The 21,748-nt window shown below is 40.9% G+C and overlaps 1 protein-coding gene across 6 annotated transcripts in view; it reads left to right on the top strand.

The window, feature by feature from the left end:
• DYNC1I1 (dynein cytoplasmic 1 intermediate chain 1) overlaps window positions 1-21,748 on the top strand; it is a 338,694-nt gene that overhangs the window by 81,637 nt on the left and 235,309 nt on the right. For all 6 annotated transcript variants that reach the window (XM_067746359.1, XM_067746362.1, XM_067746358.1 and 3 more), the window contains one exon: window positions 12,281-12,396. In XM_067746359.1, the coding sequence (XP_067602460.1) occupies window positions 12,281-12,396 (116 nt within the window). The remainder of the gene's footprint in view (window positions 1-12,280; window positions 12,397-21,748) is intronic.

The raw sequence follows: 21,748 nt of genomic DNA, 5'->3' as shown, positions 1-21,748 counted from the left end.
TCCTCAGATACATGTGGTGATCAGTACTAAGCTGAATCCTCAGGGGTATCCTCTGAAGGTGTAGGTTTTCTCTTTGTGCGTTTTCTTTTCTCTGTTATTTTGTACTGTAAAGTCTAGCTGCTGTGGTCTCCCTGGACTCTTAGCTCTGTCTCCTCAACTTGATGAGTCTGCTGGATTTCACTTTGGTTCTCTCCCTGCATCACAGATGGCCTTAAAACTCTCAATGCAGTGAGTATGGGGAATTATAGGACTCATCATACGTTTCCCTGCTCTCATGTATCCCTTTACTTCATTGCTTGACCTTTAGTGTCTTGCAAACTGTTGTTTCATTCAAACTGCTGTCCTTTTTTTTGATTGTTTCAGGTGGAGGATAAATCTGGTCTCTGTTCCTCCATCCTGGCCAGGAGCACAAATGGTTCACTTTTGTATGCTTTGTATGTTAGCTATGTGATCAGCAAAACAAGTGGCAACATAGAGAAATTAGGGCGAAAAAAAAATAGCTTCAAGAAAATTGTAAATCAAGTGTAACTCATTTTTCACCAGGCAGCTGCTTATGAAAGTACCCAAAATACTTTTATTTCTTAGGCTATTATAATAATTGAGTGAATTGAAGATGGTAGAAGTAAAAAGTGAAATAATGAGATAAAAAGAGTAAGTTAAAAGATCATGGGATAGAAAGTTTATATTGACTGGGAAGTGAATAAATGTCATTGAAATTTGGAGTTGCAATGAGCAAGTTTGAGGAAAGGGTTATATTTCAAATGTTTTTTGTTGTCTTATGAAGGGAACATACGGGCAAATGCCACCATGAGATTGCCGGTCTTTAGGGACATGTGTTGAGTCAGCAAAAGGGGAGTCGGGGAGGGAGACAGAGATTCTCAATGATGAGCAGACATCAGTGAGTAATGAGAGTGTTTTGTGGACCTTCACATCAAATTGTTAAGCTCAATAACATATAGGAATATTTAGTGGCTTCTGATTTTATTGAAGCCTCACAATTATATTTCCTCTATGTCTTAGTATATTAAACCCTTAGTAGGGTTTTTGAAATATTTGGAAGCAAAGCGAGAATGAGGAAAAACTGAAGCCGTGAAGGACTTGGCTGTTCCTTCCCTCAGGGAGGAACTTAGAGGTTCCTTCAGTCCTTGGGAGACTTTGTTAGAAGGTGGCGGTGACCTCTTCTTCTCTCAGCCTTCTCTTCTGCCTCTTGTTTTGGCTGAAAGAGAGGGTATTACTCCTGAATCCACCACGCACCATCCCAAACTGCTGTGGCAGAACAGAGTGATCACTCTGTTAAGAACAGAAGTTAAACCAACTCTCTAAAGGCACCAGAAAAAACACGTATCCTTCAAGATGGTGGGAGGTGTTTGAGCAAGTCTCACCTGCCAGTTCTAGAGGTCTTTTCATGTTTTCAGGTTATTTTCATTTGCCTAGCAGAACAGTAATAATCTCATTAGCCTTTGATAAAGTAGGCCTCTTTTGGCTTATTCTCCATGTTTTTTCAAATGTTCTTATGCATTACGTTTAGATCTCTGGTTTCAATTAATTTTTAAGGTTTCCCATGGACACAGTGCCTGCAATTTTCTTGAGAATGATGTGCATTGTATTTTTATCAAACTGACAATCTCTGCCTTTTCAATAACACCTAATCACACTTTCTACAGAAATTAAAATATGAAATAGCAGTTTGGGGTGTGTGTGTGTGTGTGTATCAGAAGGTAATGGTAAAATGCGTTTCGGAATCTTTACGCATAGAATGAATTCTGACCCATGAAAAACTTCAATAAATTGGTTTTAACAGATCCAATAAAAATTTTGTCACAAGAGAGGGAGAAAACACTTTGTTTACCTCTTATAATATTCCTTTATCAAGTCCCCAAACATTTCTTGAGAGCTGTTACCTGCTCGACTTTGTTCTCTACCCTCAAGAACCTTGAATAAGCAATTATGGGATATTTTCTGTTCCACACTTGCAGCTGGACTTTCATAAAACAATATTCCTTTTATTATTCCGTTTCAGAAAAATTAATATGGTCAGTTGGGAGGGATGTATGCTTATAGTTTGGTACTCAGTGACTTAAAGATTTCTGTAATTTTATAGCTTTATAAAGTTAGAAGTTACAACTTCTACAGAAGGTTTTTCATAAATACCAAGTCAATAAAAGGCCAATCTACAAAATTTTTATATCATTGTTGTCCTTTATATGCAATACTGGAGAAAATGCACTTCCGTACCTTCTGATCTTATAATCCGGAACTTTCAGTTTCCTTTGTAAAGTGGGCACTTGATAGCAGAACTCCCACCAATATTGCCAAGCTCTGTTATAACCATGACTATTTTGATTCCTCTCATCCTGGGAGTTTGCAAGATTTACTTGTGTGATGAAGTTTAAGGCAGACCCTTTAACTGTGCCTGTTGACTGAGCCAGACTTGACATTTGCTTCTGTTCAGGAAAAATGGTTTAGCTGCCAGACTAATATCTCTGCACAGTAAGAGACAAATATCATCGAAATGAGATAAATACTTCCTCAAATGATTTTTTAAATGTGAACATAGAAAATGGAAACTGATCCTCCTTGAGGTAATTGGAAAAGGTCAACCATCAAGCTGCTTCTCAGGCCTTGGAGAAAAGCACCCACTCTGAACAGAAGGGATAAATTGTGTGTGAAGGGGCTTCAGTGCTAGGCTCATGTCCTGCGTGTGGTACCCCATCTCCACCTTTCCTCCGTGTGGTGTCCCATTCTCGAATCTAGGAGCCAGTCCTCAGTATGTCACACCTAATTACACCAGTATACAGTGTTGGGAAAACAAGTTGACCTTTTGTCATTTTTAAAAACTTCTTTCATATTTCATGAGTTTCTATGTCCTTAGGTCTCTATATGCTCTTCTTCTATGGATGCAGTATTTTCCCATGTGGCTCTAGGTGGGTGGTTGCCAGGACCACATTTTCTGCTTTGTCTTCTTTTCATAGCTTTGGTCTTAAACTTCATACAATTGGAAAACTCCTCACTGTAAACTCATCCACTGAGGTACTCATTTTTATCCCAAAGCAGAACTTTCTCGGGATTCCCCGATGTCTTCCAGTTACACTACTTACTTTCTTCCCATAAGGCATGAAGCCTTGATATAATCCCCAATTTATTCCTTTTCTTTCACCTTCCATACCAAATGAACGGCTTTAATTCTTTTCCAACATCACCAAACTACAGCATTGTCTTTCTGTTCCCAGTGGCATCACCACTGAGTGCCTTCTTATCACCCGGGACCACGTTTCCACAAATCCAGTAGTCATTCCCACTTTGATTTAGTGCTTTGCCTGGATTCTTTGTTTAGTTACTGAACCCATCCGGCCTCTGTTTGTAGAGCCTTTCTCAGTTCCCCGTTTTCTCCACCTCAGCTTCTGAGGCCCCACGCATAGACTCTGGTCGCTCATTTGTCAAAGGGGGAAACTGAGACTCCATTCTTCACATAGTTGCCTCACTTTAAATGTCTCTTTGAAGCCGTCAGCTTGTTAGTAACGAACGTTCAGTAATTCCTCATTGTCTACAGCATAAAGTGCAAGATCTTTAGCCTGAGATTTAAAGCCCTCTAATCATCTGGCCTTAGTGTACCTCTCTAAATTTATCTTCCACTGCTACTCAGTGTAAAACTTTTATTCTGAAAACCTGGTCTTTCAGGCATAAAATGTGAATTCAGTCTTTAGATCTTTGCATATATAGCGCCTCCTCCCTGGAGCACCCTCCTCATTCCTTTCTACGACTGAGTTCTGCCTATCCTTCAAGACTTAACACCAGGCCTTTGGTTCTCAGTGAAACTTGCTTCATTTACCCAGACACATAGTGATCTTCCTATTATACTCTCCTGTCCCACTGATCATGTGAATTGCTCATGTTGGCTCTTATTACCTTTCATTCTTATTTGCTTTTTGTTGTATATGTTCAATCTCCTCATCCTCTCTTTATTGTAAGGATCTGGCATGGTTCTGTGCTTCAGAAATGGTTTGTGGTTGCTGATAGAGATGTTGGCTGAAGTAGTTCCTGTGCCAGTCGTCAAGTCCTTTGTGGGTACCCACATAAAATTTTTGGACAACGAAGAAAGTGACACCATTATCACTTTCACTGTCTTAAGGGGCTCTTCTTTGAGAAACCTCAAGGAATTTTATAAGCAGCACCAGGAGAAGAAAGTCACTGGTAGCACCATTAATGTGTGTTGGGGATGAAATACTCACATGCAAATAAGCAGGAATAAAACCCAGCAGGGTTGAATCTGGACCCAGTGCAGACATTCTTTTATTCCTTGGCCTTGACCTACTTTGGCATCTGGCCAAATAACTCTTTGTCTCTGGGAACATCTGCTCCTGGTGTTATCTGCTTGACTTCCAGGTTTCTTCCCTGCTCCAGAGACTGCCCATTAGTACACTGACCCCTCTTGTTTCCTGGCTTCTGATCTGAGCTCCTGACTCTGCCACCTTACGGCCCACACTTCTGCCACCAGGTTTAACCAGTGTATCCTCAACATTATAATTTCCAGTCACTGAACACTATGAGACTGCTCTTCAGAGACCATTGTTGAGAGTCTTCGTGATTCACAATTTGTAAAATTGGAAGAGTTTCTTAGATGCTTGGTATATTCTTATTGTGGCTTTTCTTTGTCTTCACATAGGCTCTTGTACTGTGACATTAAAACAGAAATTCTAGTGTGAGGGTAGTCAGCGTCCCAGTACTGGTGATGGGTTAGAAGATGAATCATCCACTCTCATATACGTGCATCTGTGAGGATCAGCTGATGGCATCTGAAATCTCCACAGCAGCCTCTTGCTTAACACTTTAGTAGTCTGGAGCCAGATCTCCGATATTACTGGGTTCCCTTATGAGTCCAGTAGAGATAGTACCGTAATATTAGTGCAGTTTCCTTCACTTATTTGAGTATGAAATGCAGGAACATCAAGTTTGCTGTATAGAATTCACTGTGGTCCAAAATTAGAGCATCAGAATATGAGTTGTATTGTGTCTAACTGATTCGGGAAGGATTTGATGATGCTAATGCCGGTGATGGATGACATGCTCAGGTGCTCTGAAGGCTTTCATGACCCCTGGGAAGCTCTCAGGTGATGAGGTGCCTCCTCTTGAATCTATCCTCCCACAGTCAGATTTGGCTACTGCTTGGGGCCCATGGGCATCACCAAGGAGCAGTATTCATGACAAAGCCTTTCTCTGCTCCCCTGCTCAATCTTGCCACTGAACATTAAGAAAAATTAAGCATGGTCAACTGGATATCCATATGCAAAAGAATGAAGTTGAACCCCCCTACTTCACATGTATGGAACATTAATTCAAAATAGACCAGAGACCTAAATGTAAGAGCTAAAATTATTAAACTCTTAGGAGAAAACGTAGCTGTAAATCTTTGTGACCTTGGGCAGTGGTTTCTTAGATATTTCACCAGAAGCACAAGCAGCTAATGAAAAAATAGATGAATCAGACTTCATTAAAATTTAAAACTTTTGTACTTCAAAAGGCACCATCAAGAAAGTGAAAAGGCAACCCACAGAATGGGATAAAATATTTGCAAATAATATATCTGATAAGGGTCTAGTATCCAGAATATATAAAAATCTTTTACAACTCAACAACAAAAAGACAAATAACCAAATTTTAAAATGGGCAAAGAATTTAAATAGGCATTTCTTGAAGAAAGATATGTAGATGGCCCATAAGCACATGAAAAGATGCTCAACATCATTAACCATCAGGGAAGTTCAAATCAAAATCCCAATGAGATACTACTTCACACAAACTAGGATGGCTGTAATGCAAAAAGACAGATAATAATAAGGGTTGACAAGGATGTAGAGAAATTGGAATCCTTGTATACTGCTAATGAGAATGTAAAATGGTACAGCTACTTTTGGAAAACAGTGTGGCAGTTTCTCAACAAGTTAAACATAGAATTACCATCTAACCCAGCAGTTCCACTCTTAGATATATACCAATTCAAAAAGAATTCAATTCCAAGAGAATTGAAACCATACACCCACACAAAAACTTGTACACAAATGTTCATAGCAACATTGTTCTTAATAGACAGAAATGGAAACAACCCAAGTGTCCACCAACTGATGGGTGGATTAAAAAGAATGTGGTATATCCATACAATGGGATATTATTTATCAATAAAAAGGAATGACATTCTGATACATGGTATAATGTGATGAACCTTAAAACAAACTAAGTGAAAGAAGTGAGACCTAAAAGGTCATATACTGTAATATTCCATTTATATGAAAGTAAACAGAAGTAGATTAGTGGTTTCCAGAGGCTGAAGGAGGGAGAATTGAGGGAGTGACTCCCAACGAGTACAGGATTTCTTTTGGAGGTAACGAAAAGTTTGTGCAGTTACAAATGTGAGGTTATACGAGTTTGTGTATGTACTAAAAACCACTCAATTGTATACTTTAAAGGGGAGATTTTACAGTATGTAAATTTTATTTCAATTAAAAAAAATTAAGACAGCCTTGATCTTAAGTCTCTGATCAGAGAGCTCTGCTTTTTGATCCTTGCCATCCCAAACCAACCCCCACCCATATCTTTGTCGTGTCAAAATCATTTTCCTGGGCTTCCCTGGTGGCGCAGTGGTTGAGAGTCCGCCTGCCAATGCAGGGGACGCGGGTTCGTGTCCCGGTCTGGGAAGATCCCACGTGCCGCGGAGCGGCTGGGCCCGTGAGCCATGGCCTCTGAGCCTGCGCGTCCGGAGCCTGTGCTACGCAACGGGAGAGGCCACAACAGTGAGAGGCCCGCGTACTGCAAAAAAAAAAAAAAAAAAAAAAAAATCATTTTCCTATTTAATTCTTAAAGGCAGCTTAACAGTAGTTTCTTTGAAATCTAGTTGTTTTTGTTTTTTTTTTTTTTAGCACTGCACATGTACGCATGAAACAGTGACTGCATATTTTCAGGTCACAGATGCAGTGACATCAGAAGCTGAAGTTCTGTTGTTCATGGCTTTCAAGGGAATATAGGTCTTTTCAAAAATAGGGACAAAAAAAAAAAAATAGGGACAAAACCAGGGTATCCCACTTTGGTAGATAAATCTATACTTTGCAAGTATTTATTCTCTGTATTGTTAAAAATAATGTTTAAATATTAACTGCATTTTAAAATGTCAGTAAGGTTTCTCTTAAATTTTCCTTCAGCTTTGAAATGGGAGAAGAGCCAAAGAGTTTATATTTATTAGAATTCCAACTGCTATGTATATGTTTCTCATCCTTTTATTTGGGAGTAAGTCTGTACAACCCGTAACTTTCTTCCACGTTGGTAGACATCATAGACCATGATGAAGTCGCGTTTTGAGCTTCATCTTCCTTAGATAATGAAACTCTGAAAGTAGCTAGGAAAGTCACGCTAACCTTCTGGTGGATAGGCAAAGACATTACAAGTAAACCAGAAAGGGGAATGGAGACAGTGATTCGTGTAAGGGAGTTTTTTTCTTCTTGTGATGCATAATGTCTAACTGAGGGCAGGTGGACAAACCTGAGTGAATTAGGCTATGCTAGTGGTGGATCATAGATCTCAACACCCTGAGCCCTGGCAAATAACCTTCTCAAACTTCACATACCTTCCATTTTTGTTCTTTATCAAGACATGATAATGTTTCTTTTCTGAAGAAACATTTCAACTTTGGTGCAACATGGCTTTGCTCAACCAGCTTGCTCAGCCAAGTTGACAGGACCAGTTGGAGAAGAAGCCTCTGGGACTTTTAGTGGGGAGTCCAGCCCTGGCCCAGGGAGATGTGGGCCCCATGTCACTTTAGGACCAGGCCAGGTCAGCGAGTAAGGGATCCGTGGTTCCATTGCCCAGCGTCTCTGGGATCCCCTGCCTGACATTTTAGTTTTAGATCTAGGATAGACCCTTGTGCCAGGCCCTTAATATTTTGCACACTGCAGTCTGACACTCATCCTCTTACCCTCTCATCTTTGTTCACCTTTGTTCCCAGCCTGTCTCATAGAACTTTATAAGCTTGGTCAAGAGATATCATCTCCGCTCTGTGGGACTGAGGCCTCATCCTCTAAGCTGCAGGATGGAGAGGCCCAAGTGAATCTAGAAACAATGAAGCTTCTATGTCTACACTCTAATATTTCTAAATCAGTGGTGCTCAGCCTTTAGTGAGCGTCCGAATCACCGGTGGGGAAGGTGGGGGTGGGTAATTAAAACACAAGTTGCTGGACCCTATAATTTAATAGTAATACCATGGCTGCCATGGCGTAGATAATTGAATTCTCAATTTACATTTCTGCATCATGGCTTCTTTCTCCTCCTTGCATTCTTCTCTTCTTCCTTCCCTTTCTTCCTCAAACATTTATTTAGTGCCAGCTCTGTGCCTGACACAGAACTAAGCCCCAGGGTACAGAGATAACTCAGGGATAAATAAGTAAGTTTCAGTCAAGTCAGACATGAGAAGAGGACAGTGACATGTAACAGGGGCTATAGTGGAAGAGAGAGAGAGAGAGAGAGAGAGAGAGAGAGTGTGTGTGTGTGTGTGTGTGTGTAGTGCCGAGGGATGAGCTTTGCAGGAGGGATGGTGGGACAGCGGAGGAGGTATCCCAGAGTCAGAACAGAAGAGCCTGCATGAAATTTAGAGCCTAATTAGAAGGAAAAGGAATTAGAGTAGCATTAATTCTACAATACAATGTGGCCTTTCCCCCCCCTCCTTTGCTAAGTAGTTTAATTTGCGCCCTTGAATAAAAGAATTATGAGCTGGTAAGACTGAGCAAAAATAAGAAACACAATGCTCAGTGTTTGTACTTTTTTTTTTTTTTTTAAAGAAGATGTTGGGGGTAGGAGTTTATTAATTAATTAATTTATTTTTGCTGTGTTGGGTCTTCGTTTCTGTGCGAGGGCTTTCTCTAGTTGTGGCAAGCGGGGACCACTCTTCATCGCAGTGCGCGGACCTCTCACTATCGCGGCCTCTCTTGTTGCGGAGCACAGGCTCCAGACGCGCAGGCTCAGTAGTTGTGGCTCACGGGCCTAGTTGCTCCGTGGCATGTGGGATCCTCCCAGACCAGGGCTCGAATCCGTGTCCCCTGCATTAGCAGGCAGATTCTCAACCACTGCGCCACCAGGGAAGCCCAGTGTTTGTACTTTTAAAGAAAATAACTACTATATATTTCCTCTTGTAGACATAGTTATATGATAATTTTGTCAGATGATAAAATTGTAGAAGTATCTTAGGGACGCTCAAAGTCTCTATCACAGGTTTGTATGAATGGATAGATCCTTGATCAGTTGAGACGTGCAGACCCTAAGGCTGGTCTGGGAGAGACCCATAAGCGGGGACACAGTTGGAGAACACACCTAAGAGGAAGGTCTTTGCCGTGGAAGGGCGCCACCTTCTGCCAGACTTTCTGGAACAGCTAGGGTGGGAACAGTTGTGTAGTACTCACACCACTTTAAGCAAAGTTTTGAAAACCGAGAAGTTAAAGGAAAACCAAATGGACTCTCCCAGGCAGCCAAAACCTACCCATGTGCCATACAAAGAAATTAGGGGTGTGATTCTTATGTTTTACTGTCAGAGATAATCTTCGAATCTACTGTTTTAGAAAATCAGTTTAGAGCATTCATAAATCTGCCTTCTCTGATTTTTTGAAACAAATATAAGCATTATTATAATCAGTCAAAAAGATAGAAGTAGAGCCACCTACTATGTGCCAGACACTAAATTAAGTATTTTACAAGTATTAGCTTCATTTAATCTTCATAACAGTTCAATGATATGTACCCATTTTATAGATGAGAAACATGAGGCTTAGAGGGGTTTGTCACTTATCCAAAGCTTTTACATACCATTCAGCTGGTAAGTGACAAAGAGGGGATTTGAACCCAGTTTCTGTGTGAGCACGTGGCTTCACCATTATGCTATGCTGCCTCACTAGTTGGTTTCAGTTTGCCTTGTGGATTATCGAATTACAGATCAGCTTCCCGTTGTCCAGTGCCTATGGCTGGTCACCCAGCAAGATAGGCCTACAGCTTACGCTTGCATCTTATTAGCAAGAGGCGCTGGAATCCCTGGCTGCAGGTATAGGTATTTCTTAACTGGACTGTGGAGATCTTTGGGCCTCACACAGATGCCCATGGAAGTCTAAACTCCAGGGTGATCTCTCCATGCCGGGTGTGACCCCATTTTGAATTGGTGGTGGTACATTACCAGCCCAGTACATTTCCTTTCCATCTCTTTGCCTAAGATGAAGATGAACCTCTTGGGGCCTCAGAAAGATGCTCCAGGCTATTAAACAGCAGAGGGGGCTTTGTCTCAAGCAGTCCTGGGGTGTCTAGTCATGTTTTCTTTTTCAGATGCTTCAAGAGAGACCCATTTCAGGAAGAAAAACACTTCTTTAACCCAAGAAGGACTTAAAATAATACCTGAATTTCTTGCTTTGAAACCTTGAGCCTTTTACCTTGTTTGGTAATTTTGTTTCTAGTATATTTTGTGTGTTTTCCCCTAATTCTGTGTGAGAAGGTTTGGAGGAAGTGCTGGGTCCCCAGCCTGACCCTCGTGTACGCTCTGTGGTCCAGACATCCGAGTGAGTGAGGCCCACATGGCCCAGGCCTGAGTGGAGCTTGGGCTACAGTCGTGCTTAGTGGAGCCGCAGAGACAGCCAGCTGGGCTTCTTTCTAAACCAGCCTTAGTTTGTTTGTATCTACTCTGTGCTCATCTTAGGTTTTACCTCAATTTTAGTGATTCATAGAAAAGAAGAAATTTTTGTTTTCCTAGAAATTGTACATGGAAATTCCCAGCTGTGGTATGCATCTTCTTTCATTTTATTATTACTACTACTGAAAAAAATACAGTGAGTCTGTGCCATTGCTAGTAATAATTTAAAAAGTAATACGAAAAGGGTATGCTTCTATTGATCCTAGAGAGCTAGGGAATGTGGAATTGTGGCTAAATGGTTATGTTGCCTTTCTCTCTCAGAGAGACACACACATACTCTATTTCCTGGAAATTTTAAAGAAATATAGTAAAATATGTCTGATACTGATTAAATCTATATACTAAAATAATGTTTCAGAAACTTTTAAAATATATATGTGTGTAAATTGTGTACATATGTATATATAACATGTACGTGGCATATGCATTATATGTATGTGGTACATAGACATTACCCATACTAATCCTAGTACTAAGAACTAGTAATATCTCCATTTTACAGTTGAGGAAACCGAGGCACAGAGAGATTAGGTAACTTATTCAAGATCACACACATAGTGGTAAGTGTGGGCTAGTCTTCTGTGATTAGCGACCACTCTGCTGCCTCCAGGAGTGGATGTTTCCTGGGTGACGCAGGAGGCACTTCAGATCTGGGGGGTAGCTCAGAGCTCACCATTAAGAACCTCAGGTAGGAGTTTGACTTGGTGGCAAAAGCACTGGACCAGGACTCAGGCCAACAGAATTTCCTCCCTGGTTCTACCATTTACGAGTTGCATATACTTGGGAGTGTCTCCTACTGAATCTCACTTTCCTCATCCGTAAAATGGAGATGGTGATAATCTGCCCAGAAGCTTCATAGCGGTGTCATGAAGACAGTTGACGTGATGGATGTGAAAGACATCTGAAAATTCTTGATGTGCTCCATAAATATTCAGAAAGGATTTTTTTTACATGGTCACGGCTCATTTGGGAATTCTAAACTAAAACTTTATCATTCTTAGCCCAGTACCCTTTTCACTCAATTTGTGCTATGTCAGCGTATCTTTAAACAAATTCACATGCTGATCTGTATTAGTTTCTTTTCTGGAGAAATGGGAGATGTTATACTCCCCCTTGGAATATCATCCTCTCATTACTATTATAGAGAACAAATTACTCCACTAATCATCTCTTTTTTCTTCAGATTTGAGAAGCGTTACTTTTCTTCTGTCCCTCTTGCCTAAGGGACTAGAATCCTGTATTACAAATGAAAATTCCCTTTATAACCTTTAATCAAGAAAAATCAGAGTTGCTCAGAATGGAGGGGTCTCATTTGAAGTGGACAAGACCTGGTTTTGCAGATAGAAAAGCTGAGGGTCAGCCTGAGGGACCTATCTGACACCACCCTGCAACACAGGGGCAAAGTGGGCCAAAACCCCAGTGTCCAGACTTGCAGCCCAGGGCCAGTTCAACTTCATGACGCTGCCCCTTGTACTGAGAAGCTGTGGGTATTTGGGGTTTGTTTGTTTTATTCCTGATAGATCTTCCGCAAGGAATGCCTTCCCTCTCTAAGCGTTTGTCCTTTGTTACTTTTAGACGAAGACTGCATAAGCTGGGTGTGTCGAAGGTTACCCAAGTGGATTTCCTGCCCAGGGAGGTAGTGTCCTACTCCAAGGAGACCCAGACTCCTCTGGCTACACATCAGTCCGAAGGTAAACTATGTCTTTTGTTCACTTTCCATATGATCTCTGGAGAAATTGCCAGGGAGTTACATCCTTCTTGTTGATTTCATGTCTTACCATAAGACAGCTTCACAGGACACGAATATAATGACACACCAAAAGCTTAAGTCTCCTTTGACTCTGGTTTTGGAAACGCTGGAGAGGAAACCCAGTGGTATTCCTCCAAAGGACCCATGAACTTTAAAATGGATAACTTAATGAGGCCACAGTTTGTCAACACTGTGTGAGGAGGGGGAAAATCACCAAAGGATAATGTAATAGAAACTTCTCTGAATTTTATTGATAAGAAGAGTGTACATTAAGATTCAGCATTTGCAGGAGTCAGCAAACTGTAACCAACCACCTATTCCTCAAATTAAAGTGTTTTGGAATACAGTCATATCCAGTCCTGCATGTCTGTATGACTGCTTTCTTGCTGCGTGGTAGGGTTGAGTACTTATGACTCACATGGCCTGAACTCTTTACTGTAATCTGGTGCTTTTCCGAAAAACTTTGCTGACCCCTGACTTGCTTTGCCAATTCAGATGGCAACACGCTAGAATTTCTTACCACGATTTAAAAAGACTTTCCATGCGATCTCCGTGTGGGTGAATGGGAATTCACTCCATGCTTCCTTCGTGCATACCTGAAAATATCAAGTGGAAAATGTATGTGCAAATCCCAATAAATTGTGAAAATACACTAATAAGAGAAGTTGAAGCTAATCAATCGAAATGCTTCCTAGAAGTCAGAAATTACACCAAAGCAAAATTACTCCAAAGCAGGAGCAGGAGATGTGTGCACTTAAAATAGGATAAGTGAAGGTTGCATTGTTAGAGAATACAGCACTGTTTTTATAGCTAAGCAAATTCTCTTTTTACTTTGTTATTTTATTGTCTGGTGTGGTGAAGAGGATGTTAGCATTCTGGGTTCATTGTTGTTGTGTAGTAAATACTGAACAAAAGCCACGAAAATGAAAAATGATTCGCATTCCGTCCTTGGTTTACAGCATATATAAGCCAGTGCACTTTGGTTTGTGCAAGTTACAGAGCTTTTCAGTTTTGGTTTTAAACACGTAACATCAAAAGACAAGTGAAATTGGATTCCTTGAAGTAGAGCGCTGTCTACAGGCCTTCTGAAAACCTTTCTTGGGTAATGCTGTCTGGCGTGGTGATGATTCTTTGGTAGCAGGGCCTCTGTTTTTCACGTGATAAGAAATGAATTTTAGAAGCAAACAAGTAGCACCCTCTGGTGGTGGAATTTTAAACCAACTCTTTCAATGAACTTGAGAACTGTATATTAATGTGGCAGAAAATACAAAGTTAGAAAAGCCTTTGGGAGTTCACCTAGTCTATCCTTGGGCCTCTAGGCAGATCAGGAAGATCATTAAAAATAACCTCGTCACCCAACCAAAACATTTGTTTGAGTTAATTTGCTGCCAGAGGTATTTGCAGAGCTGTAGCCTGAGGTATGTTTATTTAGCCCCAAATTTGACCCATAACATAAAGTTATACAACTGAAATAGGAGAAGGAGTGAATTATTTTTTGGAAACGTGTAGACTTTAGATATTGGAAATGGTACAGAAATATTTACAAGGGAAGATAAATTAAGGATGAAAAGGCGTCAACTCTAAACTTTTAAACTGGAACACATCAAAAGGAGAAGCCTGGGCATTCCATTTTATTACTGCATAGAGAGCTTGGGAGCCCTCATTATGCTGTGGTCCAAGCAGCATGAAAGAAGGAATTTATTTCTCAGCTCTTGGCAGAAGTTCTTTCTGTTTTGTTAACAGGACTCACAGAGGGTTTTTATGGTGATGGGTGTTTTGATGGTTCAAATTCCACAATACAGATTTGAACTCAAAGTGAGCTACCGTAGCTCTAGACAGTAAAGCAATCCCCGATGGGTTTAGACAGGAAGAACTTTGGATTTGAGTTCAGCAAATCGTCCTCTCAGCACAGAGGATTCCTTGACCTCTGGCTGCCCGGTGTCGTCCAGCCCCTGGCTGACGGGGGTGGGTGCCCCATGCTTGCCTTTCACCTGCTGAGTGAAGTGGGGAGGCTCTACCACGTGGCGGGTTTGGATTGGCTTCCAATTTGGGAGCTTGGGCCATGGCAGTGTTTTCATGACAACCGCAGGCGTTCAGGGTCAGGAAACAATGAACTACCGAATTTCATGACACAATGAGGCTCTTGGATGGATAATACGTAAAGCTGTGGTGCGTGTAAGATCTGTTTTAGCTCATTATTGCCCATGGTGTATGAAGGAACGCTGATTATTTTTGAAGTCATTATGTGACTATGGAAAATTTAACAATATTCAAACTGTTGATCTCAGAGCATTGATCTGTTCTACATCTAATGGAGTTCTTATGCGTTCAGTTTTTGACATGTTCTCATTTTACTCTTGAAAATGAAAGGGAAGGTACTTTGGACTTGCCCAAGCTTAAGCTTCTCTTCTCCACTATGTACTGTAATGAACATTCTCTTAATTTGTGATCGTAATGACCTGTTATGTATGAGAAACAGTCCAGAGAATGATTTAAGACCTGGAGATTTAGGAATGAGGTCCGTACAAACACTGGTTTTTCAGTACAAGTTTAGATCTTCCCTCTCTGCTTAGGTCATTAGTTGCAGAGAAAGAAGGCTGAGAATAGGTAACAGTGATTTGGGGAGCAGGATATCTCTATCTCCAAAACACTTTAAACACGTGCTTCTTATTCCCAGGTCATAAGAAAGGAAAAAAATAATGGTTCCCTTCCAAACTACGTCTGCTTTGTGTTATTAATATCTCGCTGGACTGACCGTGAGGTCCTGAGGTTCGTTAGGAAGCCAGTCTTCTGCATCTTTATTATAGTGGGAAAGTGACTGGCCCATACTAGGCTTCCAACAGATGCTGTTGAATGACAAGGATGAGGCCAGACAACTTAGAAACGCCAGGTTCTGCAGTGGCCCCTAGGAAAATGAGAACTTCTTAACTTGCTGGAAAAATGTAAGCCAATCTGGAGGGAGGAGGAAGAAACTTACATAACCTGTTGATCATTTGAAGAGTTCTCTGATCTTCCTCTTCTCTTCGTGATATCTTTTTTTTTTTTTTAATTTATTTATTTTGCCTGCGTTGGGTCTTCGTTACTGTGCGTGGGCTTTCTCTGGTTGCGGCGAGGGGGGCTCCTCTTCATTGTGGTGCGTGGGCTTCTCATTGTGGTGGCTTCTCTTGTTGTGGAGCACGGGCTCTAGGAGGCGGGCTTCAGTAGTTTTGGCTCATGGGCTCTAGAGCGCAGGCTCAGTAGTTGTGGCGCACAGGCTTAGTTGCTCCGCGGTATGTGGGATCTTCCCGGACCAGGGATTGAACCCATGTCCCTTGCATTGGCAGGCGGATTCTTAACCACTGCGCCACCAGGGAAGCTCCCGTGATATCTTATAAATTGGAACTTAGTGGCCCCGTGTTGGCCACCCCCCTCTCTTGACTTCCCTCTTATGCCTTGTTTCTTACATCCAAGAGAGACCAACCCACTTGCATTTTCCAAGGCACCGTGCAGCCTCATGCCTCCACAGACTTGTACTTACTGTCTCCCGCCTGGAATGCCATCTCTCCTGTTTGCGTTCCTTCCAGACCAAAACCAAGGGACAGCTCCTTGGTAGTTCTACTTATGATTGACGTCTCTCCTTGTACCATGGGCATAGTCCATCTTCCCCTTATCAAGCTATTATTTAATTTATTTAATATATTTAATTGTTATTTAAATGTCTTCCTTTTAGATTGGATCTCCTTGAGGGCAAGGTGTGTGTGTGTGTGTGTGTGTGTTTTTTTTTTTTTTGGCAGTACGTGGGCATCTCATTGTTGTGGCCTCTCCCGTTGCGGAGCACAGGCTCCGGACATGCAGGCTCAGCGGCCATGGCTCACGGGCCCAGCAGCTCTGCGGCATGTGGGATCTTCCCGGACCGGGGCACGAACCTATGTCCCCTGCATCAGCAGGCGGACTCTCAACCACTGTGCCACCAGGGAAGCCAGTGTGTTTTGTTTTTTAACTTTTATTGGAGTGTAGCTGATTTACAATGTTGTGTTAGTTTCAGGTGTACAGCAAAGTGAATCTGTTACACATATATCCAGTCTTTTTTAGATTCTTTTCCCATGTAGGCCATTCTCTACTCAATACAGAATATTGAGTAGAGTTCCCTGTGCTGTACAGTAGGTCTTTATTAGTTATCTGTTTTATATATCGTAGTGTGTATATGTCAATTCCAATCTTCCAATTTATCCCTCCCCGTTTTACCTTTATGTTTAAAATATTTTTAGCCATAAGTTTATTTTCTACATCTGTAACTCTGTATCTGTTTTGTAGATAAGTTCATTTGTACCCTTTTTTTCAGATTCCACATATAAGTGATATCATGTGATATTTGTCTTTCTCTGTCTGACTTACTTCACTCAGTATGACAATCTCTAGGTCCATCCATGTCTCTGCAAATGGCATTATTTTGTTCTTTTTTATGGCTGAGTAATATTCCATCGTATATATGTACCACATCTTCTTTATCCATTCCTCCATCGATGGACATTTAGAAGGTGTGTGTTCTTTACCTCCCTGCCCAACACAGTGCCTGGCACAAAGAAAGGGCTCAATAGATATCAGTGGAAGAAGTGAAGAATGAAATGATTCTAGACGAATAAGAAAGAAGAGAAAATGCTCATTGTATTCTGGGGAGGATGGAATATGATCCATGCGTTAAGGCTGCACTGGTTTTATGGGGTTTTTAAGGAAAAGTCATGAGAGTGTGTAAGGAGGGGAGTTCAATGTTTCTATTTCCACCAGGCCTGTATTTCCGTCCCGAGGCTGGTGCAGGCATTACTGCCGTGAACATGACACAGTTATGAGAACTGAAGGAGAAAGTCACCAAGGCCACCTGGCTTGGCCCAGGAAAGAGCAAAGCAGTCACCAAGTTTGTACTGTGCAGAGATACTGTTTAGAAAGTACTTTGAGTTTGGAACAGGTGTGCAGGAAGGTTGAGGGGAATTCTTGGCTGCTTGAGGGGAATTTCTACCTTGGCTTCCCATCCTCTCTGGCATATGTTCAATATAGATGCTGCAAATATAGAGATAGTTTCCCAGGATAAACTAGTCCAGCACTGCCCAATAAAAACATAATGAGCCATTATTCATTTTGGTAATGTTTTATTTAACCTAGTATGTTTAACAATTATTATTCTAACATAATCAATATAAAAATTATCAATGAGATACAGTACATTCTTTTTTTATATTATATTTTCAAAATTTGGTTTGTATTTGACACTTACAGCATATCCCAATTCAAACACTAAATTTCCCTTGGAAATACTTGAACTGTAATAAGATTTCATAAAATTGACAATTGAAAAAGTAAGTTCATATACCACTGTTGTTCCAAACATATTTGAAAGCTGTTCAATAATTGTATCAAATATTTGTTTTTAAGTTTAAACTTAAATTAATTAAAGTTAAATTTTAAAATGCAGTTTTTTCGGTTGCATTAGTCACATCTCAAGTGCTCAATAGCTGCAGGGGGTTGTTAGTGGCTCCTGAATTGGACAGCTCAGGTCTACCATGACCCCTCATGATGCAGGTCAGATGCTGAGACCCACAAGCCAGGCTGGTCTCCACTTTACCATGGCTGGGCAGAGGGGCTTGGGTGAGGAGACCTCCCTGACGTGTAGAGAACTCCTCTAGGTAAATGATGACTTTGTAGATGCTCCTCCTTTTTGTGAAGTCAGCCGTATCCAAGCAAGCGTTAGATGATTGGACAGAATCCAAGTTGTACCCCCAGCAGGGTAAGTCCTCCAATAAGCCTCATCCTGTCATATTAGAGGCAGTTGTGAGAACCCCTATGGGTTCTCCCTTCATGGTCTGCAGTTTAGAGACTAGAATATTCAGTCCTTCTACCCTGTCTTCATGCTGCCCAAAGGACTTCTAAAGACCGTGTATGACCTCCTTGTTAGTTATCTACACTTCTCCTGCTCCCCTGTCCTTCTGCATGAAGTGATGAGAGATCAGAATTAAGATTTGAGTTCTAAACTGCAGATAGTTGAATTCTAAGGCCTCCTACACCTTGGTGGTCCCAAGAACATAATTCTTTGATACAAAGTTGCCCAATAAAGACATCTACCGTAGGATCTAAGTGGAAATATTTACTTGGAAGCTAAAGTTTGAAATCAGACAGTTCTTAGAGATATAATTTCCCAATGGAAGCCAATCCTGAAACACCTGGAGATGACTTGGGAGAAAACAGAGTATGGTGTCATAACCTTGACTCTCCAACTGGATATCAGTTTCATGGACCTTAACACACTTTCTCTGAACTTACTATTTAAAGAACCACCATGTGTTTTGTGACAATCCATGGTGGCATCTGAATGCAAATTAAAACTCCCTAGTGAAGATGACACACCTAATCTTATTTTTAGCTTCTGTTTTTAAGATAAGAACTGACACTATTCCAGAGAGATAGTGACATCTGCCACAATTTGCTTCCTTAGAATATGCCTGCTATTTCCCTTTTGACACTTGGTTAAAGTGTTAATCCTCTCTCAGAACAAACTGTAGAGCCTCCAGGCCCATTGTTAACAAGATCAGGGATTTCGAGATCCTCTCCTGGGATATTAGTTTTCTTTAACAATGTTAATCTCATATCATCTTGGCAAGACTCTTGAAAGACAAAAAAAAAAAAAAAAAAAAGGGTGGGGGGCTATCTAAGGAACATAGACATTTCAGACATTACTTTTTAAGTATTATTTGTATCAAATAGACAAAATTTTCTAGTTAAAAAAAATTGTTTTCTCTATCTCTCAGCCACCTTTCTAGCTATTGGTCAGGAGAGCTTTCATGGTTTAGTTCTTGATTTATATTAGACACTAAAATAGATATTGGCTTAGACTGTAGCTGGTCTTGATATTCCAGAAGAGAAGCCTCAGGCTAAAAGTTAATTTATTTTTAAAAAGTACTTAGTGAGAGTGCCAGAGATGGTACAATCAAATCTCAGTCAAATAAGCTCATTTTAGCCTAAATATTCCTTCCAATAAAAAAACAAAAGGGTGCTTCGTGACAACTCAAAATGAAACCAGAAATGTAATAAAAAGATAAAATGCAGAGCAAGACTTGCTGCCGGTGGGCACTGTCTTATTTACTATACCTCTGTAATCTACAGGTCTATAGAGAGGGGAGGGCCATTGAGAAGACTAGCCCTAGAGCATCCTGTGAACTTTAGGCTCAATATAGGATTATATCTTGGCTACAGTACTGTACTAGAAAACAAACTTATATTTTAGGAAGATGGTTTGAGAATTTTGTTTAAACATGAGTGAATCAATTAAACAACATATCGCAATCTCTAGGCCACCAAGGGTTAATGTGCTTTGTAAACTCATGGCATTCAGAAGTGAAAGATTTTGCATAAAATAAAAACATTGTCCTTCTAATATTGTTTCGATGACTCCGTCCCTTTAGTTTTTCATACAACTGGAAGGTATCTTTAAAAACCTCTTCAGAGCAGGAAGATGAATAAGAAACTTAACTGAAGCTAAGGACCTGGAAGCTCATATTAACACAAAAGGGGCTGTGAGATTTTTGTCTGACTCCAAGGCTCACACATTGCAGGTAGATGATCTAAGCACGTTTTACTAAAAAAAGAACTAATATCCAAATTATAGACCTAATATCAAGTTAATATGTAATCATAGATCACTGATTGCTTCTCCCAAGTTCATTTACGTATCCAGTTTCCTTGATCTCCAAGGCATCCCTTCTCATAGGTCCTCATCCCTGGTAACAGACACATTGATTCTGTGTATCACCAGTGCCTGCATAGTGCCTAATGTTTGGTGTGGGAATGAATGGATGACCTGGCTTAGGTCATAGAGTTGCCTCAACTGTTCGCCTTATGAGCCAGATGATGGAAGAAATGAAAGAGAAGTAGGTCAAAGAGTAAGACCCTGGGAGGAGCTGCGCCAGAATTTATAGTTTCAGACACTATAAACTATGGTTAACTTAAGCAGGAAAGAGTTTGAGTAGAAGGATATTATGTAAATCACAGAATCAACCTGAAGGTTGAAAAGGCAGGCTCAGAAGACAGGCAGAGAAGCTAATTGTCAAGAAGATAGCCCAAACTTACAGTACGTAATATTTTCAGTAAGTCTGTGACCAGTGAACCTAGGAGAAGCATGCCAAGCAGGGGGAAAACATCCAGGATAAGCAGTTCTTCTAGTGAAGGCAATTGGATTCCCCACTACACAATAGAAAAATGTGATCAACCTGGCTGGTTCTTCTTTCGAGAAGATCAACCTGGCTGGTTCAATATTGGGAGTTTCAGTTGATCTCTGGTTGGGCAAGTAGCCAAGGCATCTTGAGTTGGGGCAACTGTGTCCTTGTATGGCCTAGCTGTACATACTTGTAGCTATAGATACTTTATGAGTCCATTGAGCAAGTACTTGTGCAGCTGGACACAGGAGAATGACTGGCGTTGTAGAATAGAATGTATCAACTCTTCCACCTGATTATTAGAAGCCTCCTTCACAGTGCATAAATTTTCTAAAAAAAAATTTTACTGCAGTATAGTTGATTTACAGTGTTGTGTTAGTTGTAGGTATACAGCAAAATGAATCAGTTATACATATACATATATCCACTCTTTTTAAAATTCTTTTCCCATTTAGGCCATTACAGCATATTGAGTAGCATTCCCTGTGCTATACAGTCGGTCGTTATTAGTTACACAGTGCATAATTTTTGATTGTACATAAATATTCTGTCACTGTCAGTCTATGTTGAAAGGTCCCACCATATACCTGTTTCCTAAATCTTTTGCCATTGGTAGCCTCTACGTGTGATCTTTCAGTCATTGCTCATGGCTTAGTTTTAGATAGAGTGTTTTCTCAGTCTACTCTTCCAGCTCAAGTGGGAAACGAGATATGCTGATCAAAACTCTTTTCATCCAAGTGGAATTGTAGTGGTTTTTCTTTTCCACTGAACTTTAGGCCAACGCCTAAACGGAGGTGTCCTGTCAGCCGTCCACCTCTGGCTTTTGCCAGCCTATCACTTAGAAATTTCCAGAGTCCAGGCTCAAATGTTTTCAGACAGCTAGTCACCCAACACTTCTCTTTAGGCTGCAGGAGGAGTGGCATTGCTGCAGGAGTAAGAACATGAGAGTGAGAGCAGCGGGCTCAGGGAGATTGCTTGTCACAACTCAGTATATAGTCCTCACTGATGAGCGAGCTAGCGGTGGATCCACCTGACTTTCTGGCCAGGTGGATCAGATAGCGCTCCAGTTCATAATGTGTATTTTCCGTAGTCACCTGGTATCTCTACTTGGGT

Source organism: Pseudorca crassidens, chromosome 8, assembly GCF_039906515.1.
Source record: "Pseudorca crassidens isolate mPseCra1 chromosome 8, mPseCra1.hap1, whole genome shotgun sequence".
Lineage (NCBI taxonomy): Eukaryota > Metazoa > Chordata > Mammalia > Artiodactyla > Delphinidae > Pseudorca > Pseudorca crassidens.
Note: the sequence above shows the minus strand (reverse complement) of the source record. Positions and strands in the feature narration are given on the sequence as shown.